At 39.4% G+C, this 19,733-nt stretch overlaps 1 protein-coding gene across 7 annotated transcripts in view; it reads left to right on the top strand.

Annotated features, from left to right (window-relative positions):
- The window catches only part of Focad (focadhesin), a 1,203,139-nt gene that overhangs the window by 972,270 nt on the left and 211,136 nt on the right, over positions 1-19,733 (top strand). For 5 of the 7 annotated variants that reach the window (XR_007594464.1, XR_007594465.1, XR_007594463.1 and 2 more), the window contains 4 exons: positions 6,387-6,488; positions 10,447-10,651; positions 13,765-13,971; positions 19,168-19,255. The exons of 1 other annotated variant lie outside the window; for it this stretch is intronic. Coding sequence is in view for 3 of the 6 variants with exons in the window: in XM_050157363.1 (XP_050013320.1) it covers positions 6,387-6,488; positions 10,447-10,651; positions 13,765-13,971; positions 19,168-19,255 (602 nt within the window). In the remaining 3 variants the exon portion in view is untranslated. Of the gene's footprint in view, positions 1-6,386; positions 6,489-10,446; positions 10,652-13,764; positions 13,972-17,571; positions 17,668-19,167; positions 19,256-19,733 lie in introns of those variants that run through there. One more of the 7 variants, XM_050157366.1, reaches the window with a different exon arrangement.

The raw sequence follows: 19,733 nt of genomic DNA, 5'->3' as shown, positions 1-19,733 counted from the left end.
GAAAATGGTGTTTACAGTTCTTCTGAAAACAGGTTATCCAAGCTAAATGTAGCAGGTACTCTAGGTCTATAGTTCACTCACCATTGGAGAATTACCATCAGGATCTTCTTTAAGAGACCCTTCCAATTTTGTACTCTGACCTAGGAATGTGTGAACATAGTTTAAATTTTCTTCGTTTCAGTTAAAAAGGCTCATTGAAATCTTTACGTAAGGACCAGAAGGAGGAAGATGAGGGGGAGTGTCAAGGTCACTTCTGCCCCTGGACAAGCTCAGTGGGGCTAAGTAAAAGACAAGAGCAAGCCAGTTCCGTACTAGGTGATCGTGGACAGCAATGCCTGGCAGCGTTATTGGCCTTCTCTGCAACCTGATTTTTTCTGTCTACATGAATGTTTTACTTCTTACTTCATTCTTTTTCTCTCTTCCAGATATGACTGTCTTTGTTTCTGATTTTCATTGATGATTCTAATCATGTGGGGTTTGCAGTTGTGATTGGCATTCATACCTAAGAATAAGCTTATATGTATATACATCTTCAGCTAGCAGTAGCCCCTAGAAAATGTGCAAAAATTTTTAAATCTAGATACTGATATAAAAACTGTCATCATATTTTCAAGAACATGTCTAAAGCCATGAAAAGAATTCCATTTTCCCCTTCTTTAGCTTATGTATTGTAAATCACAGTGGCATGTAACTGAATATAAGAAAAGTCTTAGATCCTTAAGTACCAGTGTCTTCCTGACCCTAAGTCATCACCTTCTTCTTAGAAGATAACTTTGCATTAAAAGTCTGGTTCTCATAATAGCCACCCCAGGGAAGGAAGAGTGTGAGGGCAGCACCATAGCAAGAACATTACTTAATAAAAATCTTATATACGCCCTACCTGCCTGACAGACCTAAGGAAAGACATAATCAGTCAAAAATTTCTACGTTAGAGCACTTTTGCTCCAGTGGTTTTCTGTGCAGTTCTTGTGGGAAGCACACACATACATTTGTTTTCAAATTATGTTATACAGTGGTTTATTATTACTCTTAATTTATCTTTTTGATTCATTTGTATAGTGATATCTATGTTGTAATTCTCGTAACATTTTCCCATCATGCGTCTTTAAACTTATCCGCAGGGATTTAAAAACGTGTCTCGCTTCTCGCCAGCACTCTCCCATCAAAATTCCGAGCAGGTAGAGAAATGCTTTTAAAATGCATATTTGATGGAGCAAGTGCTGTGCAGTGCTCTGAACGCACCAGGGTCAAGCTGCAGACATGGAAATGCACGGCGACTTGCAGGCATTGTTTCTCACACAGAAAAGGCGCTCTGTACCAGTCACTGAATCCACGATGTAAATCAAATCATAGCTTTCTGATACTCGGAGATGAGGCAAAAGGCTGAGGTCACCTAAAGGTTATAGATAACTTTTGCTTCCTGATTTAGCTGCCACACAGCTAATTTTTTTATTCTCTCATTTCTATTAAGATTGATGCATTTATTCTTGAAAAGGTGACTACGGGTTGCATACCTTATTTTATCATGCGTCTGTGATCGTCTGGTGGAACCTTGCATACATCATCCTTCTTTCCCGCTGCTCCGTAATTTCAGATGCATGCACTCCTCTCCACTGTCAGTAACACTAGTCAAAGGTGGGGAGCAACGGAATATTTACATCCACGCCTGCATGCTTCTTTGTGCTCTCTGTCCTCTGCTTCTGACTGGCATTGACTCTGGAACAAAACTGACTTTTCATAATCTACTTTATTCTTTCATTTGTGACTATATGAATAAAGCAATCTCAGTTTTTAAAAGATAACGTGGGGGGCATGTTTGGTATGTGTATATGTAACTACACTTATTGTAGAAGTGCATTTTGTACACAGTGGAGAACAAAAAAGATTAAGAGAGAGACCCAACTTTTAGGCTGACTCTGTTCTCACTCATAAATTTTCCCTGGCTAGTATTGATGGGACTCTTTTGTTTGTTAGGTATTATGTTACATGCTTTACTTAGAATATCAGTCAAAACGCTTGCATGTCACAAATTAAGGAAAGTGCCAAAGAATGTTCAACAAATTGGCTCATGTGGCATGCCAAAGAAAAACCAAGTCACAGTAAGAGATTCACAGGCACCGGAAGCCAACGGAGGGTGACCTGGCTGTCTTATTTGTATTGATTTTAATCTTTAGAAATGATGTTATCCTCCTTTAAGGAGAAAGCAGATCTATAGGCTATCTCAGGAGCTAGGAAATTCTGATTTAATCATTTCTCCTTTTGGACACAGTGCTTTACTTTCCTTGGAAGCAGACAATGCACGATGGTTTTTCTCTGAGATAAAATAGATGAGGCCGTATGTTTAGCAGACATTGGCCTTAGAACCATTCAGACTTTCCATACAATTACTTGCTGGAGCACCATTTTTGTGACTTACTGCCTGTGCAGGATTTCATTGCATTTATGTACACAGACTTTTCTATCCTGCCAGCCGTTCCCCAAATAACAACACAGAGACGTATTATTAATTATAAATGCTCGGCTGATAGCTTAAGCGTGTCTCCAGCCATCTCTTACAATTTAAATGAACCCATTTTTATTAATCTATGTGTTTGTTGCTCTGAACTTTTACCTCATCTATGAATTCTCAGATTCTGCCCTTCTTTTCCCCAGCGTCCTCCTAGTCTGGCTCTCCTGTCCAGCTACAGCTATAGGCCAGTCAGCTCTTTATTGACAATGAGAGTAACACATATTTACAGTGTACAAAATTGTTCCACAGCACATATACTCCTGTGCATCCTCTGCTTAGGATTCAGTGTTCATATGGGTTATGCAGCCTGAGCTCATTTTACAGATGAGGAAACTTTGGTCAAGAGAGGTTAATTCTCTTGCCTGGGATTCCATGCTTTGCCAGAGAATGTAAATTTGAAGGTGGACATGTAGCTCAATTGTTAGAGTTCTTGCTTAGTAAGTATAGGCCCTGGGTTTGATCTGCATAAACTGGGCATGGTGGTGGATGTCTGTGATCCCAGCACTAGGGAGGACGAAGCAGGCTATGTAAGGAGTTGGAATCCAGTCTTGGCTACATGAGACTCTGTCTCAATATATATATATTAGAATAGATAATTCTGTGCTCTCTGTTCCCACGGCTACATCCTCTCCAGTTTTAGTTTTATTTGAATTAGGGATCTGGCTAGGTAATAGAAAAAGAGTCCAAAGGTGCTGCTGTGTGATTATGACTTATAGAAAAACCACGACAGTGATGACAGTGATGATGACCTAATGACAAGATGATCCAATGAATGAATCATTTATTTTAAGGAAAGAGGGTTTATTTTGGTTCAGAGTTCCAGTTCCAGCTCATGATGATAGAGATCTCATGATAGCAGGAAGCACCGTGAGGCTGCCGTAGTCAGAAGGTAGACAGATACCTGTGCTCAGTGCATGTGCTCTCTCTCCCTCTCTTTGAAAACCTTTTATTTTTTTTATTTCCTACATCCAAACAGTGTGTCCTGATCATACCCATCTGTAATCCTTCCTATTCCTCTCTGCCACCCCAAGCCATCACTATTCCCACTTCCTTTTCCCTCCCTTTCTTCCCTCCCTCCCTTTCTTCCCTCCCTCCCTTCCTTCCTAAACCTCATAACTCACCGAGTCCAATTAGTGGTGACCTTGTGGCTTCATCTTGTGCAGACAATCATAGCTGTAGTGGATTCATGAAGCAGGGACCATGTTCTGGCAGAAGACATTTCACAACATTCCTCTTTATCTTCCAGCTCTTAAATTCCTTCTTTTCCCCCTTCATGGGTCAGGTATTGATCTAGATGTCTAATTTAGAGCTGAGCACCCGGTAGTTACTTCTTTAAATGGTAGTTACCTTGACCAGTTGAGTCTCTATTAACTGCTGACCACCACAGAGAGAAACTCCCTTGGCCAAAGTTGAGGACAGCACTAAACTGTATGTACAAACATAAATATTTAGAAGGTAGTTCGGCAACTTGTTGGGCTTAGAAAGATAATAGTAATAGGTTCTTGCTTAGGATCTTTGACTCTCTGAACCATGGGCCTTTGACCAGATTTATAGTGCTAGGCATAAATTCTCTCCCGTGAAATAAGCCTCAAATATAACCCAGTAGCAATTGGTTATCCCCCAAAGCCTTTTGGGCATATTTTGCCTGGCAGGTCTATATTGTAGCATGAAAAGTTCTCTGTTGGATCATAGCATTGTCATTTCTTGTAATCCCGCAGTTTGCATACCCCTGCTGGCACTACTAGAACTAGCTATCGGGCAGGCAGTTTTCCCATCAATTTCAGCTTGATCCCACTAGGTCCTGCAAGGAGCGTGTGTTATGTCTTCAGCAATAGGGTTTTACCATCTTATTCTGGTGAGCTATATCAATAGCTGTGTCCTTTTCTTTTGGGGGGCCATTGGGGCCTCATTGACCAATAACTAGTAGGGAGGTGTAGATAAATGATTGAATCTTGAGGCACACTCCTCTCTCTCTCATTCCCCCTCTCTCAATAGTACTTCCAACCTAAAATTTCAGAGTTTAAATTGTGTGTCTTTTCAAATGACTTGAACATTCGCATTTGGATACATTTTAAAGAAGCTGAATGGCTAACAAATGCAAGTGAAAGGAAGAAAGAAAAATCTTGAATAATCCGTAAATTTAATAATCAAATCTTGAATACATCAAGAAGGAACTGTACTCAGTCTTATGACATTTTACATCCTCTAATTATAATATTTTTGATAGGATAATAACTTCATTTTCTGTCATACTCAAATTAGCATCTATATTCTCTAATGATGTTTATTTTAGAATGAGCCTTATTTTTTAAAGGAATAATTTTACATTTTTTTTTTACATTTTAAACCTTTTAATTTCTCTTGTGCATCCAATGCTAAGTTTTGTTAAGTACATTTCCATAAGAAATGTAAACTTTGGCTTTGGTCATGATTGATTACTTTTAGTTCTGGGTAAGACGGAGCCTGGTGCCACTTTCTGTTCAGCTTTGTGCTTCCCATTCCAGTTCAAGCAGTGGGCTTCCACCAGTGGTTCTGAACCAGAGACAGTTTTACCCCAACAGGGACATCACATAGTCTGAAGGCGCTTTTGATTGTTAGTACCTGGAGGGAGTACAAGAGCATTTGGTGTGTGTGGGGGGAGGCTAGGTTGCTGCTGAGCAGGCTGAGGGGCACAGGACAGCATCCCAGCGAGGACTGTCTGTCCCACGTGCCAGCAGTGCTAAGAATAAGCCACTCTAATCACGATAGCTGTGCACCTTGTTGAATTAAGAAATATATACATTCTATTACTTGGGTGCAAGGCTTTCTGTATTATTTTTATGTGTATTCACATATCAATTTGATGATTCACGAGGGAGAATTTAGATCTCTGCTTCATTAGGCTTAAAGTATAGAAACAAAATTTGGCAATTATAATTGATTTTGGGTTATTTGTGTTCATTTGAAATAGTTTGATATTAGTAATCAAATACTAATCAACAACAAGAGCCAATGTTTTCATTATTTGTGTCACTTCTTTCAAGATTATCAGCCTCTCGTAATCAATATTGTACATTATTCTTTACAATATTGTCATTTAGAGTGGACATAATCAGTTGTCTGGACAAGTTAATTATCTAGAGGTCTAAATTAGTAATTAATTTGGACCTTTATTCTAGTATATTCTACTTAATCTAGTTTTTAAAGATTAAGTCTGTGATGCTAAGTGGAATGGGCCAAATCCGATAGCGGGTGAAACATGCCCTCCGTGTCCTGCAGCAGGGTGAATGGTTCCGTGCAGTCTGGCTGGGTCAGGATCATAGCTGCTTGCATGTGTGTTATTTCTCCTATTTTTAAACGACTGCCGTTTATTTCTGTTGACCTGATTTAATTTGAATACATTTTGGAGGAGACCTTGATCTGCAGTAGTTCTCTTGTGGGGGTGGGAGAGAGATGGGGAGGAGAATAAGGGTGAGGTTTAAGGAGATGTGCTAGCTCTTAGGGGGCTAAGGAGCAAGGAGCTGATTTCCTTTTCCTTTGAAAAATTTTTTTATTTCGTGCCCATTGGTGTTTTACTTACATGTTTGTCCGTGTTTGGGTGCCAGGTCCCCTGGAACCGAAGTTACAGACAGTTATGTTTTAGGATCCGTTCTTAAATTTAGACCTCCGAGATTCTGGATCCATCTTCTTTTCAGCAGAAGAATTAGATCAAACGGGGACAAGTCAGTGGTCATGAAGCACTTCCTTAATTCAGGGAGCGATAGCTCTGTGGATTAGGGGTCCTGGAAAATGTCTGTAGCTGGCATTGTTTGTTTTCTTTTTTCTTTTTCTGCTGTATTTGAATAGAATTTCTGCTCCCGAGAAGACAGTTAATAACGTGATTTCCTGTGTTTCCCAGAACTCACCCGCAGCCTTTGATCACCGTGCTTGAACACAGGCCTGATTGCTGGCCACTGCTCCTGCAGCAGCTGACTGCCTTCTTCCAGCAATGCCCTGAAAGGTAACATGAAATGAAATAAACGAAGGATACAGAATGGCGTGTGCTAAGTTTAGAGCCGGCGCTGTGTGTTGTTCTTGTTTTAGCTGCTGTGACTCTGAAGAGCAAATGTTCTAGAGGCGGCCATGCGAGCTCTTTTCCTTTGGCAGTAAGGGAACACGATCTGCCAGGCGGATTGGTTGTTGAACTGTCCAGTGGAGAATAGCTGTTATTAAATCTGCCTTTGTTGGATTTTATCCAATTCCCTGACTAAGCTCTCTATTGTCAGTACTCCTTTGCATCTTGTTCTTCATCTTTGGTTATTGCAAATGATGAGCTGTCTCTCTTTTGTGTTCCCGCCACAACTTGCAGTGTGATCGGTAACGTCATTAAACTTACTTTCAGTCTTATTCCCTGCTGTGAGCTTTAAAACCTTTTGGAGGATAGTGATCCAGTTCTATTGCCCTTTTTCATAATGCCCAGGACATTTGTAGGTGCCCTATACATCTCAATTTTTTTGTGAACAAAATCCATGAATGGGTTGAAGATTTTCTTACCATAGAAACCTTCAGACTTCAGCACCTTGTAATCAGCTACAAGAAGGTGGCTCAAATTGCCACCGTCACCTTAAATATTTTTTTCATAGATTTATTAATAGTTTCTAGATGAATCTTTCTTCAACTCTGTCAGAAGTAAAAACCCAGATAAATTTTAAAGTGAATTTACTTAGTGAAATTTCTTTGAGCCATATAGAAGTTTTAAATTGTTTTATGTTTGTTTTAACATCCCCCCTCCCATTGAGATAGTGTACTATGTAACTTGGCTAGCCTGAACTTCAATGTGTAGATCAGGTTGGCATTGAACTCAGAAATCTGCTTGTCTCTATTTCCTGAGTGCTGGGATTAAATCCATGTGCTACCATGCTTGTCCCTACAAAGGGTAATTTCAGTTCTAAATTTGCACTGTGTGTTTGTGCCTTGCAGCATGAAATTGGTAATTCTGGTTGCACTTCTTCAGTAGACCATCAGATAGAATATTAGGAGCAGTAACTTCAGTTTGTTGTTTAGAAGGTAATAAGAATAGGAGCAGTGGTTCACAGTCGTGTGAAGGAGTCAAAATGTAAAGACATTCTAGTTCTTTCCATGCTAGGAATTATTGCTCAAACTAGATACTTAAGTCAGATAAACTGAGATGTCACTATCTCCTCATACCGGATGTAACGAGTCCTCGCGGAACTCTGGAAATGCAGAGCAGGAAATCAGAAGTGATTCAGCTAGGGTGAGTTTTAAGATAGCATTTTATCATGAAGGAAGCACAACAATACAGTTTCAGTTATGTTAAAACAAGAGTGCTTAGTTCAGCTTTGTATCACAGTTAATTACGTCTTACAAATAATAAATGAAAACACCGAATAAAGTGAAAAAGAATAAAGTTGTATTTGATTGATTTATGCTAATTTTGAATATCGGTAACTTTATATAACCACATTAATTAATTGCCCATTTCTGTGAAGTCCTGGTGCATACAGTCTTGGTGATACAGCAGCAAGCAGAAACCTATAGCTTGTATCCTCATTTGAATTATAGTCTGGCAAGGGATATAAATGCTACATGTTGTGCCACGAAAGCCTATAATGGTGATCTGACCACAGACCACATGTCAGGGAAGGAAAAGGACCCCAGGAAGTCATTGCAAAGTGGAGAACTGGAGGATGATAGAAGTAGAAAGGCCAGCAAGATGGAGGCCCAGTGTGACCCCCTGAAATAAGTGGGGCCCCTGAAATAAGTGTAACGATACAGTGGAGAGTGAGGCTGGCAAGATCGGCAGAGGCTGAACCATGTAGGTGTTGCAATTCAGTTTACCATTTTGTCATAGGACAAACTTTTAAGTTGGTTAATGTTATGGTCAGGTGTTTATTTTACCCTTGAAGGTCATTCTGGTATGATGGTCTTTTGAGCTTAAGAGTTATTGGAATATAATGAATGTAAATAGATATTAAAGTTATGTCAATCCATAATCTCCTTTGAGTTCGAAATTCCTATGAAGAGGTTGTGGGTAACTGCTTCATTCATCTCTCAGTTTCTGTAGCTATGTATCACACACACACACACACACACACACACACACACACACACACACTCTATATCTATCTGTCTGTCTGTCTATGGCTCTGGTAAGGATCAAAGAAGTTTGAACTGTAAAGTGGAATTACTTACATATTCTATAGGTTAGCAAGGTAACAATAAAGTAGCTCCACTCATCCGTGGGTGTAATATTAAAATTAAGACCTCCAGTGGATGCCTAAAATGATGGATAAAAGTGAAGTTTGTGTAATACAGAGATGCTTCTTATTAAAAAAAGTGAAAGGTTAGCAATTATTTATCATAGATCTTAGTAACGTTAGCATGTGATTTATTTTCTCTTCATTAAGTTGAGGGCTATCACTTGTTCATAAAAGAAAGCTCTTTATGGCGTCTCTCTGGCACTTCCAAACTGCCATAACCACTGTTCTCCTTTGTTGGTGAGTAAAGTAGGGTTGCCTGGGCACAGACAGTATTATGAAACTGCCATGTCAGTTGATCTGGTACCAGGATGACTTCCAAGAGACTCATGATGGCCTAGAACCTTCTTAAGAAGGTTCTCAACCTTCTTAATGCTGTGACCCTTTAATATAGTTCCTCATGTGTGACCCCCCACCATCAAATTATTTTATTGCTACTTCATAACGGTAATTTTGCTACTATTATGAATTATAATGTAAATATATCATATACATGATGGCTGATATGTGACCCCTGTGAAAGTGTTGTTCAACCCCAGAGGGAACTGCTGGCCTAGAGGATCCTGCATGGTGTGTTTGGTCCACATCCTGGAGGAGCAGAGAGGACAGTTTGGAACTTTCTCATGCTACTCAGCACACGCACAACTTAAACTTTGCAGTTGTTTACTTATGGAACTTTTCGTTAAATATTTTCTGGTTGTGCTTGACTGACAGTAATTAAAATTATGGAAAAGAAAAGCATGGAGTACTATAAATTTGAACTGTCACAATAATCGGATGGTTGTATGGAGATTATATATATATATATATATATATATATATCTTATCTACAAAGTTTTCTTACAAATGCGTGCCAGTGAGATACCCCTGGGGAATAGATCCTGATATCTGTAATTCTAATAAATGTTTTTAGATGGTTCTGATATTCACCATAGACTGGTTTTGGAGGGGTGCCACCATTGTAAAGTAGGAGAAGTGTCCTTTAGTCCTGGGAATCTTGCTTCGTGCCTCCTTCTCTTGAGTCATTCCCTTCAAGATCCCATTAGGTCACGGTATTTTCAAAGCTACTTGATGCTAGGGTATTTATGGTGTACCACAAGCTGATATGTGCCACTTAGTGCTTGATAGTGTGAAGGAGAATTCCTGGAAAGAAACTATGTCTGGAAAGACTGATTGCCTGTTTATAGCTTTAGTGATGTGGGGAGTCTAATTACAGAGGCCAGAGTCTGGTTACAATTTTGGACTAGTTTTATCCCCATGAATAGCCATTCTTTGTCCACGTCTGTTTTGGTCCTAACATCTTGTGACAGACAAAAACCTTTTGGAATTTATTAACATAGCAGTCCTCTGGCTTCCACTATCCCCAAAGCTATGCACATCCCCATAGCATCTGAGGCCTAAAGGAGAGATTCCTCCATCTTGCTTAATAGCCTCTCTGATGTTTGCACCAGAGTATTTAAAAAATGACTTGATTTTTAACTTTCTTGTTTCATTATTATACAAACTCTATGAAAATATTTCCCTATTGGACCTTGGAGACTTTTACTTGGGAGACCTAAATGTACGTTTCTGGGTCATGATCACTCGGATTTTGCTCCAGAGTAAACCTTGTCTTTTATTCCCTTGAGGGAAGAACTGTTTCTTCTGATAACATTAGCATATTTAACTCAGTAACTGACTGACACATTGCATGACTTGCAGGTCAGAAGTTTCATGTATCCAAATAATGGCACCATTTCTGTGGTATCTCTACTGTGATCCATCCCAGTCACAGGAATATGCCAAGCTCCGGCTGTCCCTGCTCAAAGTCTTACTTCAACCCAGAGGTCTTTGTGGTGAAGCTCAACCTCCGGTACTGGAGCAGCACATGGTTCAGATGTGCTGTGACATGGTCCCGTGCTTGCAGGTAAGGCTCTTCACCATTCGTTTTCCTTCCTAATGGGATTATCAGCGCCAGGAAGTTGTCATTCACACAAGGTAGTTCTTGAGCCTATGTGGTTGGACAAGCCTGTCTAGAAATGCTGGCACTGTCTTAAGACTACAAAGGAATAAATTTCAGATCTAATAATACATACCGTAGTAACTGTGTTAAATTCACCGAAGTATAAATCAATCCTGTCCCTTTTGGCATTAGTAGCAATGAAGATTCCTTTAAGACTCATCAGGAAAGGGGATTTTTTAGCTTCTCTTCATACTGGATGCTAAGAGGTAGGAGGAAAACAATAGAACAAAATGAAACACCTCTGTGCAAATTAAGCAAAAAGCATGTCTGTATGTAGGTCTGTTCTGAATGCAGAACTTGGCCTGCTGAGTGTCCACCTGTCCCTTTAGGTTCCATTGATGTCTTTTGCTTTTTAGAAACCCGCAGTGTAAGAAATGAGTTAGGATGTCACTTCTAATACCTAATTCCTTACGGACGGATGATCCAGGTAACGAGTTAGCAGTAAAGTGGTAAGGGAGTTGAAGGGAGAGAGAGATTTTAGTTGCTATCTCTATGACTGCAGATTTCGAAGCACGCAGTTGCCAGTGTGCTGTGATTTTAGTGTCGTGGCTCGTTTGTCAGGCTGTCCCCTTCCATGATCAAGGTCAGGCCATTAGTGGGGATCTGAGCGCCATGCTGCTCAGCCGATGGAAAGAATCTGAGGATGTATTTCAGAGTGATCACTGTGGGTCACAGATGACCTGTTTTAAGTCTGTTAGCAAGGAGTGGCTAGAGCGAATCTTCCCTCTGTGAGTCATAAATGTGCTTTTCTGTAATCAAGGCAGAGAAAAGTTAATTAAAATGAATCCTCCAGCGGCTTCTCCAAAGCTTTTGTTTTGCGTGGGTAATAAAGCATATATAGGCAGAAGGTCTTCAACTGGGGCACTTTTCCAACCATGTCTTTATTACCATGTTCTGTGCGGTTTGCTAAATGTTTGCTTTCTTCGTGGAAAGCTTAGGTGCTTGTAGGAGCACACTATGGAATGGTTTTGGAAGGCCCTGTCTTTTTATTGTCACTGAGACATGTGAGAAAAAAGTCATGTAACAAATTTGTTTTATTAAGAGCAAGAATGAGGAACAGGAGTCACAGAGGCTCTCTAAGGTAGTTCTCCACTTGTGGAAGTATTTTTATAGTCTTTACACAATAACCACCCCAGCTAATGAATATACTCTGGAGGAGTACACTGTTTTCAAGTACTTCTATTGATCTTCATTAAACAGTTGCCCACTGGTCTTCTCTTCTTCCTATAGTAAAACACAAGCTTTAAACCTGTGTTTAGTCTTGTTGGCTTTCTCTTTCTCTTCCTATCTTTCTTGCCTGTCTCCCTCTGTTCTGTTTGGTCATCATTACAAACAACTGACAACAAAAACCACTTCTTCCCATGAAATGGCTTCTGAAATTTTCACTATCCATTGCTCTAGTATACCAGTAGGTGCATGGGATGTGCTTGTAAGAAATGCTCTTCTTAGAGGTGAATGCACTGTTATGGGTGTAGCCCAGTCCATACTGGACACCAGGAAGGAAGCACACTGAAGTTACTGCTATGTTTTGAGAAATAGCCCTATCCCCATTCCTGCTGGTTTAGGATGAGAGGGGTCATTGAGACATCTGCTTAGCATCCTTCTCAACTGGTTGCTTTTCCATTTTATGTTTGTGCAACTGGTTTTTATATTTATATTTATCCGTGCTATGTCATCTATTTTTACATAGAGACAGAACATTACTTTGAATTTATTCTTAAGAATTTGATAATGGTAGATCAGAGAACTTTTAGAGCTAATCTATTGCGATTATTATTTTAATGGAAAATTTCCAGTATACACAATAAATATACTCAAGGAAATAAACCACCTTATGAATACCCAGGCTTTTGTATTTAGTCCTTCTCTTTGTAAGTACCCTTTGAACTTTTTTGCTTTATGTTTACAGAAGAACAGAATAGGGTCAGTGAGATGGTTCATCAGGGAAAAGCATTTGCCACCAAGCGTGCTGACCTGAGTGTGATTTCTGGAATCCACGTAGCCGAAGGAGAGAACCAGATCCTGCAGGTTGTCCTGTGACTTCTACACGGGCATCATGTTGCATGCTTGTACACCTGCACACCCAATAAATAAATACATAATTAATTAAAAGACATCAAAATAATATAGCTATTGGACTGTTGATATTTTATTTTTAAATTATTATTCTGTGAGTGTGTTCTTTCTTTTCCCTTCATCCTTTGGAATCTTTCTGATTTTCTAGGAGCTCTATTTGTGTATAACTTGTATTGATGCCTCTTTTTCTAATGGATGGTAAGCAGTGGTGGAACTGCAGGCTCTTCTCTTGATGAACTTAGCACACACAAGCATCCTGACTGAAGCAGATGGTTCATTGTTTATAATCCCTGGGAGATAACATGGTTGCTATGAGTAGGACCACACCCTTAATACTAACTCCAGAACTTTGAACAGAACAGCAGGGTGTAAATTGAATTGGGATTTTCAAGGGCCCCCAAGTCCTCCCTGTTTAGTGTGTTAGCCTGTCGAGATGACACTGCCATTTAAACATGGTCGTTTATTACATTCTCCGCTGTGCTCAATGATGCTTCAACTAAGGCTTGTAGAAGGAGAGCTTAGTGAGTGTTGATAACATAGTAGCCCTACGACCGGGTGTCTGTGTTACACTGTAGGAGAGCCGAAAACCAGCTTTGAGGTGATGTTCTTTGGCATATAGGCACTGCATATCATTTGTCTAGGGTATCTTTTTTTTTTTTTCAAAAAAGCTAGAGAAATAGAAGTAATTTGGGTTTGAATCCTCCCTTAGTGGCAGAGCAATCAACGGTGGAATTGTGTGAGATAAGAGCAGCAGAGGCAGTAAGAGGTGTACAGTGGATGGTGACCAAGGGAGGAGGCAGAGCTGTGGAGGGGAGCACTGGCAGCACATAACTGCACCTCCTTCAAATTTTCATAGATTCAGAGAAAGTTATTCTGTTGAACACTTCTTATATAGCTTGAAGTTAGTCTGTAATTTTGACCAGTATGAGTTCCTTCAACAGATGAAAGATCTGACCCAGACAACAGAGACGATGCTGTTTATTGAGGAGCTGTATCTAAGTCTTCTGCGCCATCCTGTGTTCTGGAAAAGTCAGCTTACCCAACTCACCCTTCAACTGCTGTGTATCTGTGAAGTCAGTTTAAAGATAACCGGGGAATGCTCATCTCTTATTCAACTTTTAGATCGCAGCCTTGAACTTCTTGGGGAGGTAAGGCGAACATAAACCTTCACTGTTCTAATTATCACCTTATAAAATCTTCGAGAAACTGGGTAGTTATGTTTATGTAGTTTATTATATGTTTGAGGTGATTTGATCTTATACTATTAGATTGTAGTTCTGCAGAGATTTATTATAAAATGAATTATTACATAATCTTATGTTATCACTGAAGGTCTGCCTCATTCCTGCTTATTCATATGAAATATAAATATTAAACAAGTGGTATATTCGAGAACCTACACGTTTTCTGTGATCTCAGGATGTAAACATGTAAACAAGCAGTTCTAATAGAATAAGATAAATATTTTTATAGACGCTTATTTACAGGATAATGGGAACCAAGTGTGATGACTCATACCTGTAATCCTACCACATGGGTGACTGAGGCAGGAGAATGGCTATAATTTTGGAGCCAAGCTGAGATAGTGAGGACTAGACCCCTCTAGCCTATAGAATGAGATATCATACCTCAAAACAAAACCTAAGTATGGTGGCGCACACCTTTAAACCCAGCACTCAGAAGGCAGAGGCAGGTGGATCTCTGTGAGTTGGAGGCCAGCCTGGTCTACATACTGAGCTCCAGACCAACCAGAGCAACCTAGTGAGATCCTGTGTCAAAAAAAAAAATCAAATATACTATGTGCATATGTTTTGTTATAAAGTTTTTTGTTGCTTATCTTTTATGCTAATGTTCCTGAGGTTAAAAAATGTTGAAAATTAATTTGAGAACCTTTAATGCCTAGATTAATATTGATTTGAAGGACAATAAAGTAGCCTTCTTATGTATTTTAAGGCTGTCATCCATCATCATTCTGCTGAGTTCATCTGCTGGATATTCGGTTTAAATATTAGTGAACCTTTTCTCTTGGCTGTGTTCTTTCCACTTTTGTGTGGGACAAGGGTCCTCACACTCTTTAGGCCTGTTTCTCAGACTGTGGTTTGCTAGGTTTGGCCTTAGGTGAGCCATTCACCTTCCAGGTCAGATGTTTGTCTTTCATTTCAAGCCAAATGTTTTACTTCTGTCAACAAAATTAAGCAAAAATATCAATTTAGGTTAAGCTGGGTAAGTTCTCCAAGCGTAGAGCAGACTAAACATGGTAGCTTTACAGAGGTTAGGGACTGGCCGTTTCTGTGAAACTGTCACCAGATGACTCACTTCGCCGTTCTGTGCTGCATGAGTCAGCTGAAGAATTCCGAGGAAGGATGATCTGTGGGCATAGCTGGCGGAGCTCCCTGCAGAGGACAGGGGCTGAAGTGAAGCTGTGGTTCTTGGGGACTGTGTGAGCAGCATCACCTTCTCCTTTGTGTCCTCTGCAGGAGGCAAACTCTGTTACATCTGCTTTCAGTTTCTTTTAAAAGACACATCCATGTGTAAGTTTGTAAAATTCTTGAGAAGAGGGACTATCTTGTTAACCATAGCATCACCAGGCCAGCATATGTTATTAGTGCATACCACATGGGTAATGTTCATTTTCATCTTTTGTTTGAATTGAGGACCAAAAGTGTGATCCCAAATATTTTCTGTTGTTAAGAATCCTATGACACCTGTAGCTAGTTATGAAGGGATTAACTCCTCCTGCTTTCTGTAGCCAGGCTGTATGTTAGACTGAGTTTTTCTAAAGGCTAAGGTGGAGCCTATGTTCTTGCAGAAGCAAAAGATGTATAAATTCATTTACAAATGTGATCCCAGAAAGCAGGCTGGGAAGGTGGAGCTGGGAGAAATATGGCAATATGACTATTTCTATAAGCAACCAGTTGCTTCATTCCCTGGACTTTTCTGAAGCCTTGTGGAATGTTTCAGACTATGAAGTAGAATCCAGGACAGTGAGTAACCGTATGCCCACAAGAACCTCTTGCCAGTTTGAAGCTTTCCCCTGTGGGGCTTGAACTTCTAGACCTTGCAGTTTGGGGGCAGAAAGTGAAGAGTTGTGTTGTGTGGCATATGGGAAAATGTTCAGGTTGATGCTGTGCAGAACATGTTTGTGTTATGACAGAAGGAGTTACAGTTAGTGGAAGAGGCATGAGAACTGATCCGTGTTCCAATGGATGCCCCTACATTCATGCACATATGGGCAGCACTAAGAGAAATTAGTGGGTTTATTAAAAAAGAGAGGAAAGAAGAGGGCATGAAGCTGGAGAGTTGACATTTTGTGAGGAGGGTAGTCCGCAGAAGGAGGAGGGGATAAATCGGGGATGGATATGATCTTATTTTATTAGGGATATATATATCCTATATATATCCTATATATAATATATATTCTTATATGTATATTAGGGATATATATTTCAAATATATATATGAAATGCTCAAATAATAAATTAAAAAAATCAAGAGCTTAATACATATTGTTATGTTCTAGTGTCTATCAAACAAACAAAAACTTGTAAAGCAACTTAAAATTTACTTCCTTTACTTCTGTGTCATTCACTTTCACTACATTTTTGGTATTCCAAATCTATCACTCTTTTCACATTGTCTTCTATTTTGTGTGGCTGAGTCTCATGTATCCCAGAGAAGGTCTCTTTCATTTATGATGACTCATCTTTAAGTTCTAGCCATTGAAGAGCTTCAATTTTGGTTTTAAACTTAACATACTTCCCCCGTCCCCCTTTTCAATGACAGCTGTATGAAAGAGGCATTCAACTGTCAACCAAGATGATGGCTCATTTGTTTCCTGGCTGCCCAGACTCAAATAATCACACAGAAACTTTATTAATTATAACACGCTTGTCTGATAGCTTAGGCGTATTCCTAGCTACCTCTTACATCTTAAATTAACCCATTTCTATTAATCTGTGTATCACCACATGGTGTTGGCCTATCAGTAAATGATTCCAGCATCTTTTTCCTTTGGCAGCTACATGGCATCTCCTTGACTCCACCTACTCTCTCTCTTTATCTCTGCTTGGATTTCTTGCCTGGCTTACTCTGCTAAACCACTGGCCAAAACAGCTTTATTTATCAACCAATAAAAGCAACATATGTACAAAAGGGTATTTCACATCATCTCCCCTTTTCTGCCTAATTAAAAAGGAAGTTTTAACTTTAACATAGCAAAATTACATATTACAAAAATTACAAAGCAGATATCAAGCATGAATTACAGTTATAATATTTCTTTTTGAGCCCCAGCTCTAGGGATGCAGTGTGCCTATATATGTCATTAAACAATTTGCAATATGCTGCTCACAGACTCCATTTAATTGCTCGGCCTCCTGAAAAAGCCAGAGCTAATGGTTCTGCCAGCAGGGACTAGGAAGTTGTCTCTCAAAGATGCTGCACAGTTTTTGCTACTAATGGTGAGTCAAGAAGCCTTCTCTTAAAGGAGCCTTGCCTCTGCTTGCCACCAGCAAAGAGAGCTTATCTGAAAGACACAGTGGCTGCCAAGAGGCTGCATTTGGCTCCCATTTTTTTTTAATTTTTTTATTTTTTTATTGAGAAAGGGGGAAAAAAGGTTTCCGCCTCCTCCCAGCCTCCCATTTCCCTCCCCCTCCTCCCACCCTTATCCCCCTCCCCCTACTCCTCTCCCCCTCCCTCTCCAGTCCAAAGAGCAGCCAGGGTTCCCTGCCCTGTGGAAAGTCCAAGGTCCTACCCCCTCCGTCCACGACTGAAAAAGCATGGGATAAAACCGGACTCTCTGATCATGGCGAACAATGAGGGCTGCTGAGAAGACAAGGACAATGGTATGGGGTTTTGATTCTACTTCATGTTCCGGCTTTGGTAGCCTAGCCAGTTTGGCTCCCATTTTTGTGGGTCTAGAAGCCCTGTGTTTTTTTTCCCCCTTAAGCTTTTTTAGGTCTCATGGTGCCATTTTGTAAAAGGAGACGGCTGCTGTCCCGACCCAAATAATCACATAATAGTTCAGCTAAGGCATGCGTGTACTTTGTCTATGAACCTCTTGGAAATTTCAAAATTTGAAAAGTAAATTTTGCTACCTTTCTGTTTTATGTGGACATAGAGAAATTAAGGGAAATAAGGTAGAAAATGGTATGATGATGTACATTGTGAATATATTGGATTCAAAAGTGATTATTGTCCTCTGATAATATGCATTATTTTCTTCCTTGATTTTCAACTATATTTCAAAGCACTGAACATAAATAATTACAAAAGACACAAATTGGCATGTTTTATTTACAAAGTTGAATTAGTTTCTTTTGATGTTTTGTTTTTAAAGCCCACGAAGCAGGGATTTAGATTTTATAGTTAAGCTTCATTCTTGTGGTGGGAAAGGTGAGATCGAAGGGGTTATTGATCTCTGCCAGAGTTGATAGGGTCCCACACAGAGTTACAGAGTTTCTCTTCTGCTGGATCTGCTACAATTGTTTTCCCTCATCTGGTTTTCTTTTTTCCTGGCTCTGTCACATGTCTGTTCCTCCATTTTTTCCTCTCTCTCTCTCTCTCTTTTTTTTTTTTCTGTCTTCATTCTCACTATTTGACTCTGTAGGCTCTTCTGTAAAATTTCTGGATGGACTGAAGTTACCTTATCGTTCTTGTTTTTATCTTCTGTCATCTTAATTAGAACTTATTGCACATGTCTTCTTCACTTTACTCATATCCTTGCTATAGTTAATGATTTTATATTACATGGTTATTTCTTCGTTTCAGTTAAGTATGTTTGATAACTGACAATTCTTACCTCTTCACAGAACTACTTTGTTTTTATAGTACAATCTCTACTTCCTTCACATTAATATTTCTTTTTTATGACATAGTTTATTAAATTAGACTTCATGTGATTTATTTTATAAGTTATACAGATAGCTAATGTTAGGTAAGTATAAAACTTTAATTAATTTTTCCTAATATAATATTCCTAAGTCCACCATTTCATGCTGTTATGGTGACTCATGAGGACTCGCTCCTCTGAAGATTTGCAGTAGAAAGTTTTCTTCTTTAACAAAACCAACCAAACAAACAGACAAAGCAGGAAAGAGTAAACTGAAAACTAAAGTTTTTCTCTTGGAATTATCTTGGTTTAATTTTTTTTTTTTTTAGACACTGATTGAACATTTAACCTACACTGTGTGGTATTTGCCAGTATTTCTTCAGTAGGGCAGACTTTGTGAGACACCCTGCACAGTGTTCACCAACTGCTCACAGAATCACTTTCCTTGTATACATGTAGAGCCACAGTTCCTGGATCCTCTTCAATAAACTTTTTTGTTCTTTTATATTTTTAGGATTTTCCTGTCAAATTTGTCATTATTGGAACTGCTTTTTTACTTCTGCAGACTCCAGCAAGTCAACAGAAGCCAATATTAAACCTAGGTAAATAAAAGTAGACTCTCTAGACAACAATGTAAATATAAGTGTTGGCAGGTGCTCTTCTGCATATTTCTATCTAGTCTGGGTTGTTTTCTAATTGCCACCAAATAGGTTAGTTTTCTTTCCCCAGTGCTAGCCTATGCATGCTTCCATCTCTCATCATTTGCTCAGCTTTTCATGCACCTTGTTGTGGTATAAGTGATAGTACAATGCCATTTAAAATGTATTTGTTAGCATTTTCTTTATTCATAGTCATGTATCAAAATGAGAATAATATATAAGACCCTTGTAAGCAATGAAGTGCTTGGCAGGTTGTTTTTGTTTTAAGATTCTATTTTGTGCAGAGAGATGGCTCTCTGCATAAAGGCACTTGCTGTCGTACCTGACAGGTTGAGTTCAATCCCCGAAACCACATGGTGGAAGGAGAGAACTGATTCCCTGTGTTGGCCGTTGACTTCTACATACACACACACACATACAC

The sequence above is a fragment of the Alexandromys fortis genome, unplaced genomic scaffold (assembly GCF_014885135.2).
Source record: "Alexandromys fortis isolate MF-2015 unplaced genomic scaffold, M_Fortis_MF-2015_v1.1 scaffold_64, whole genome shotgun sequence".
Lineage (NCBI taxonomy): Eukaryota > Metazoa > Chordata > Mammalia > Rodentia > Cricetidae > Alexandromys > Alexandromys fortis.
The sequence above is the reverse complement of the archived record's forward strand: the minus strand, read 5'-3'. Positions and strand labels throughout refer to the sequence as shown.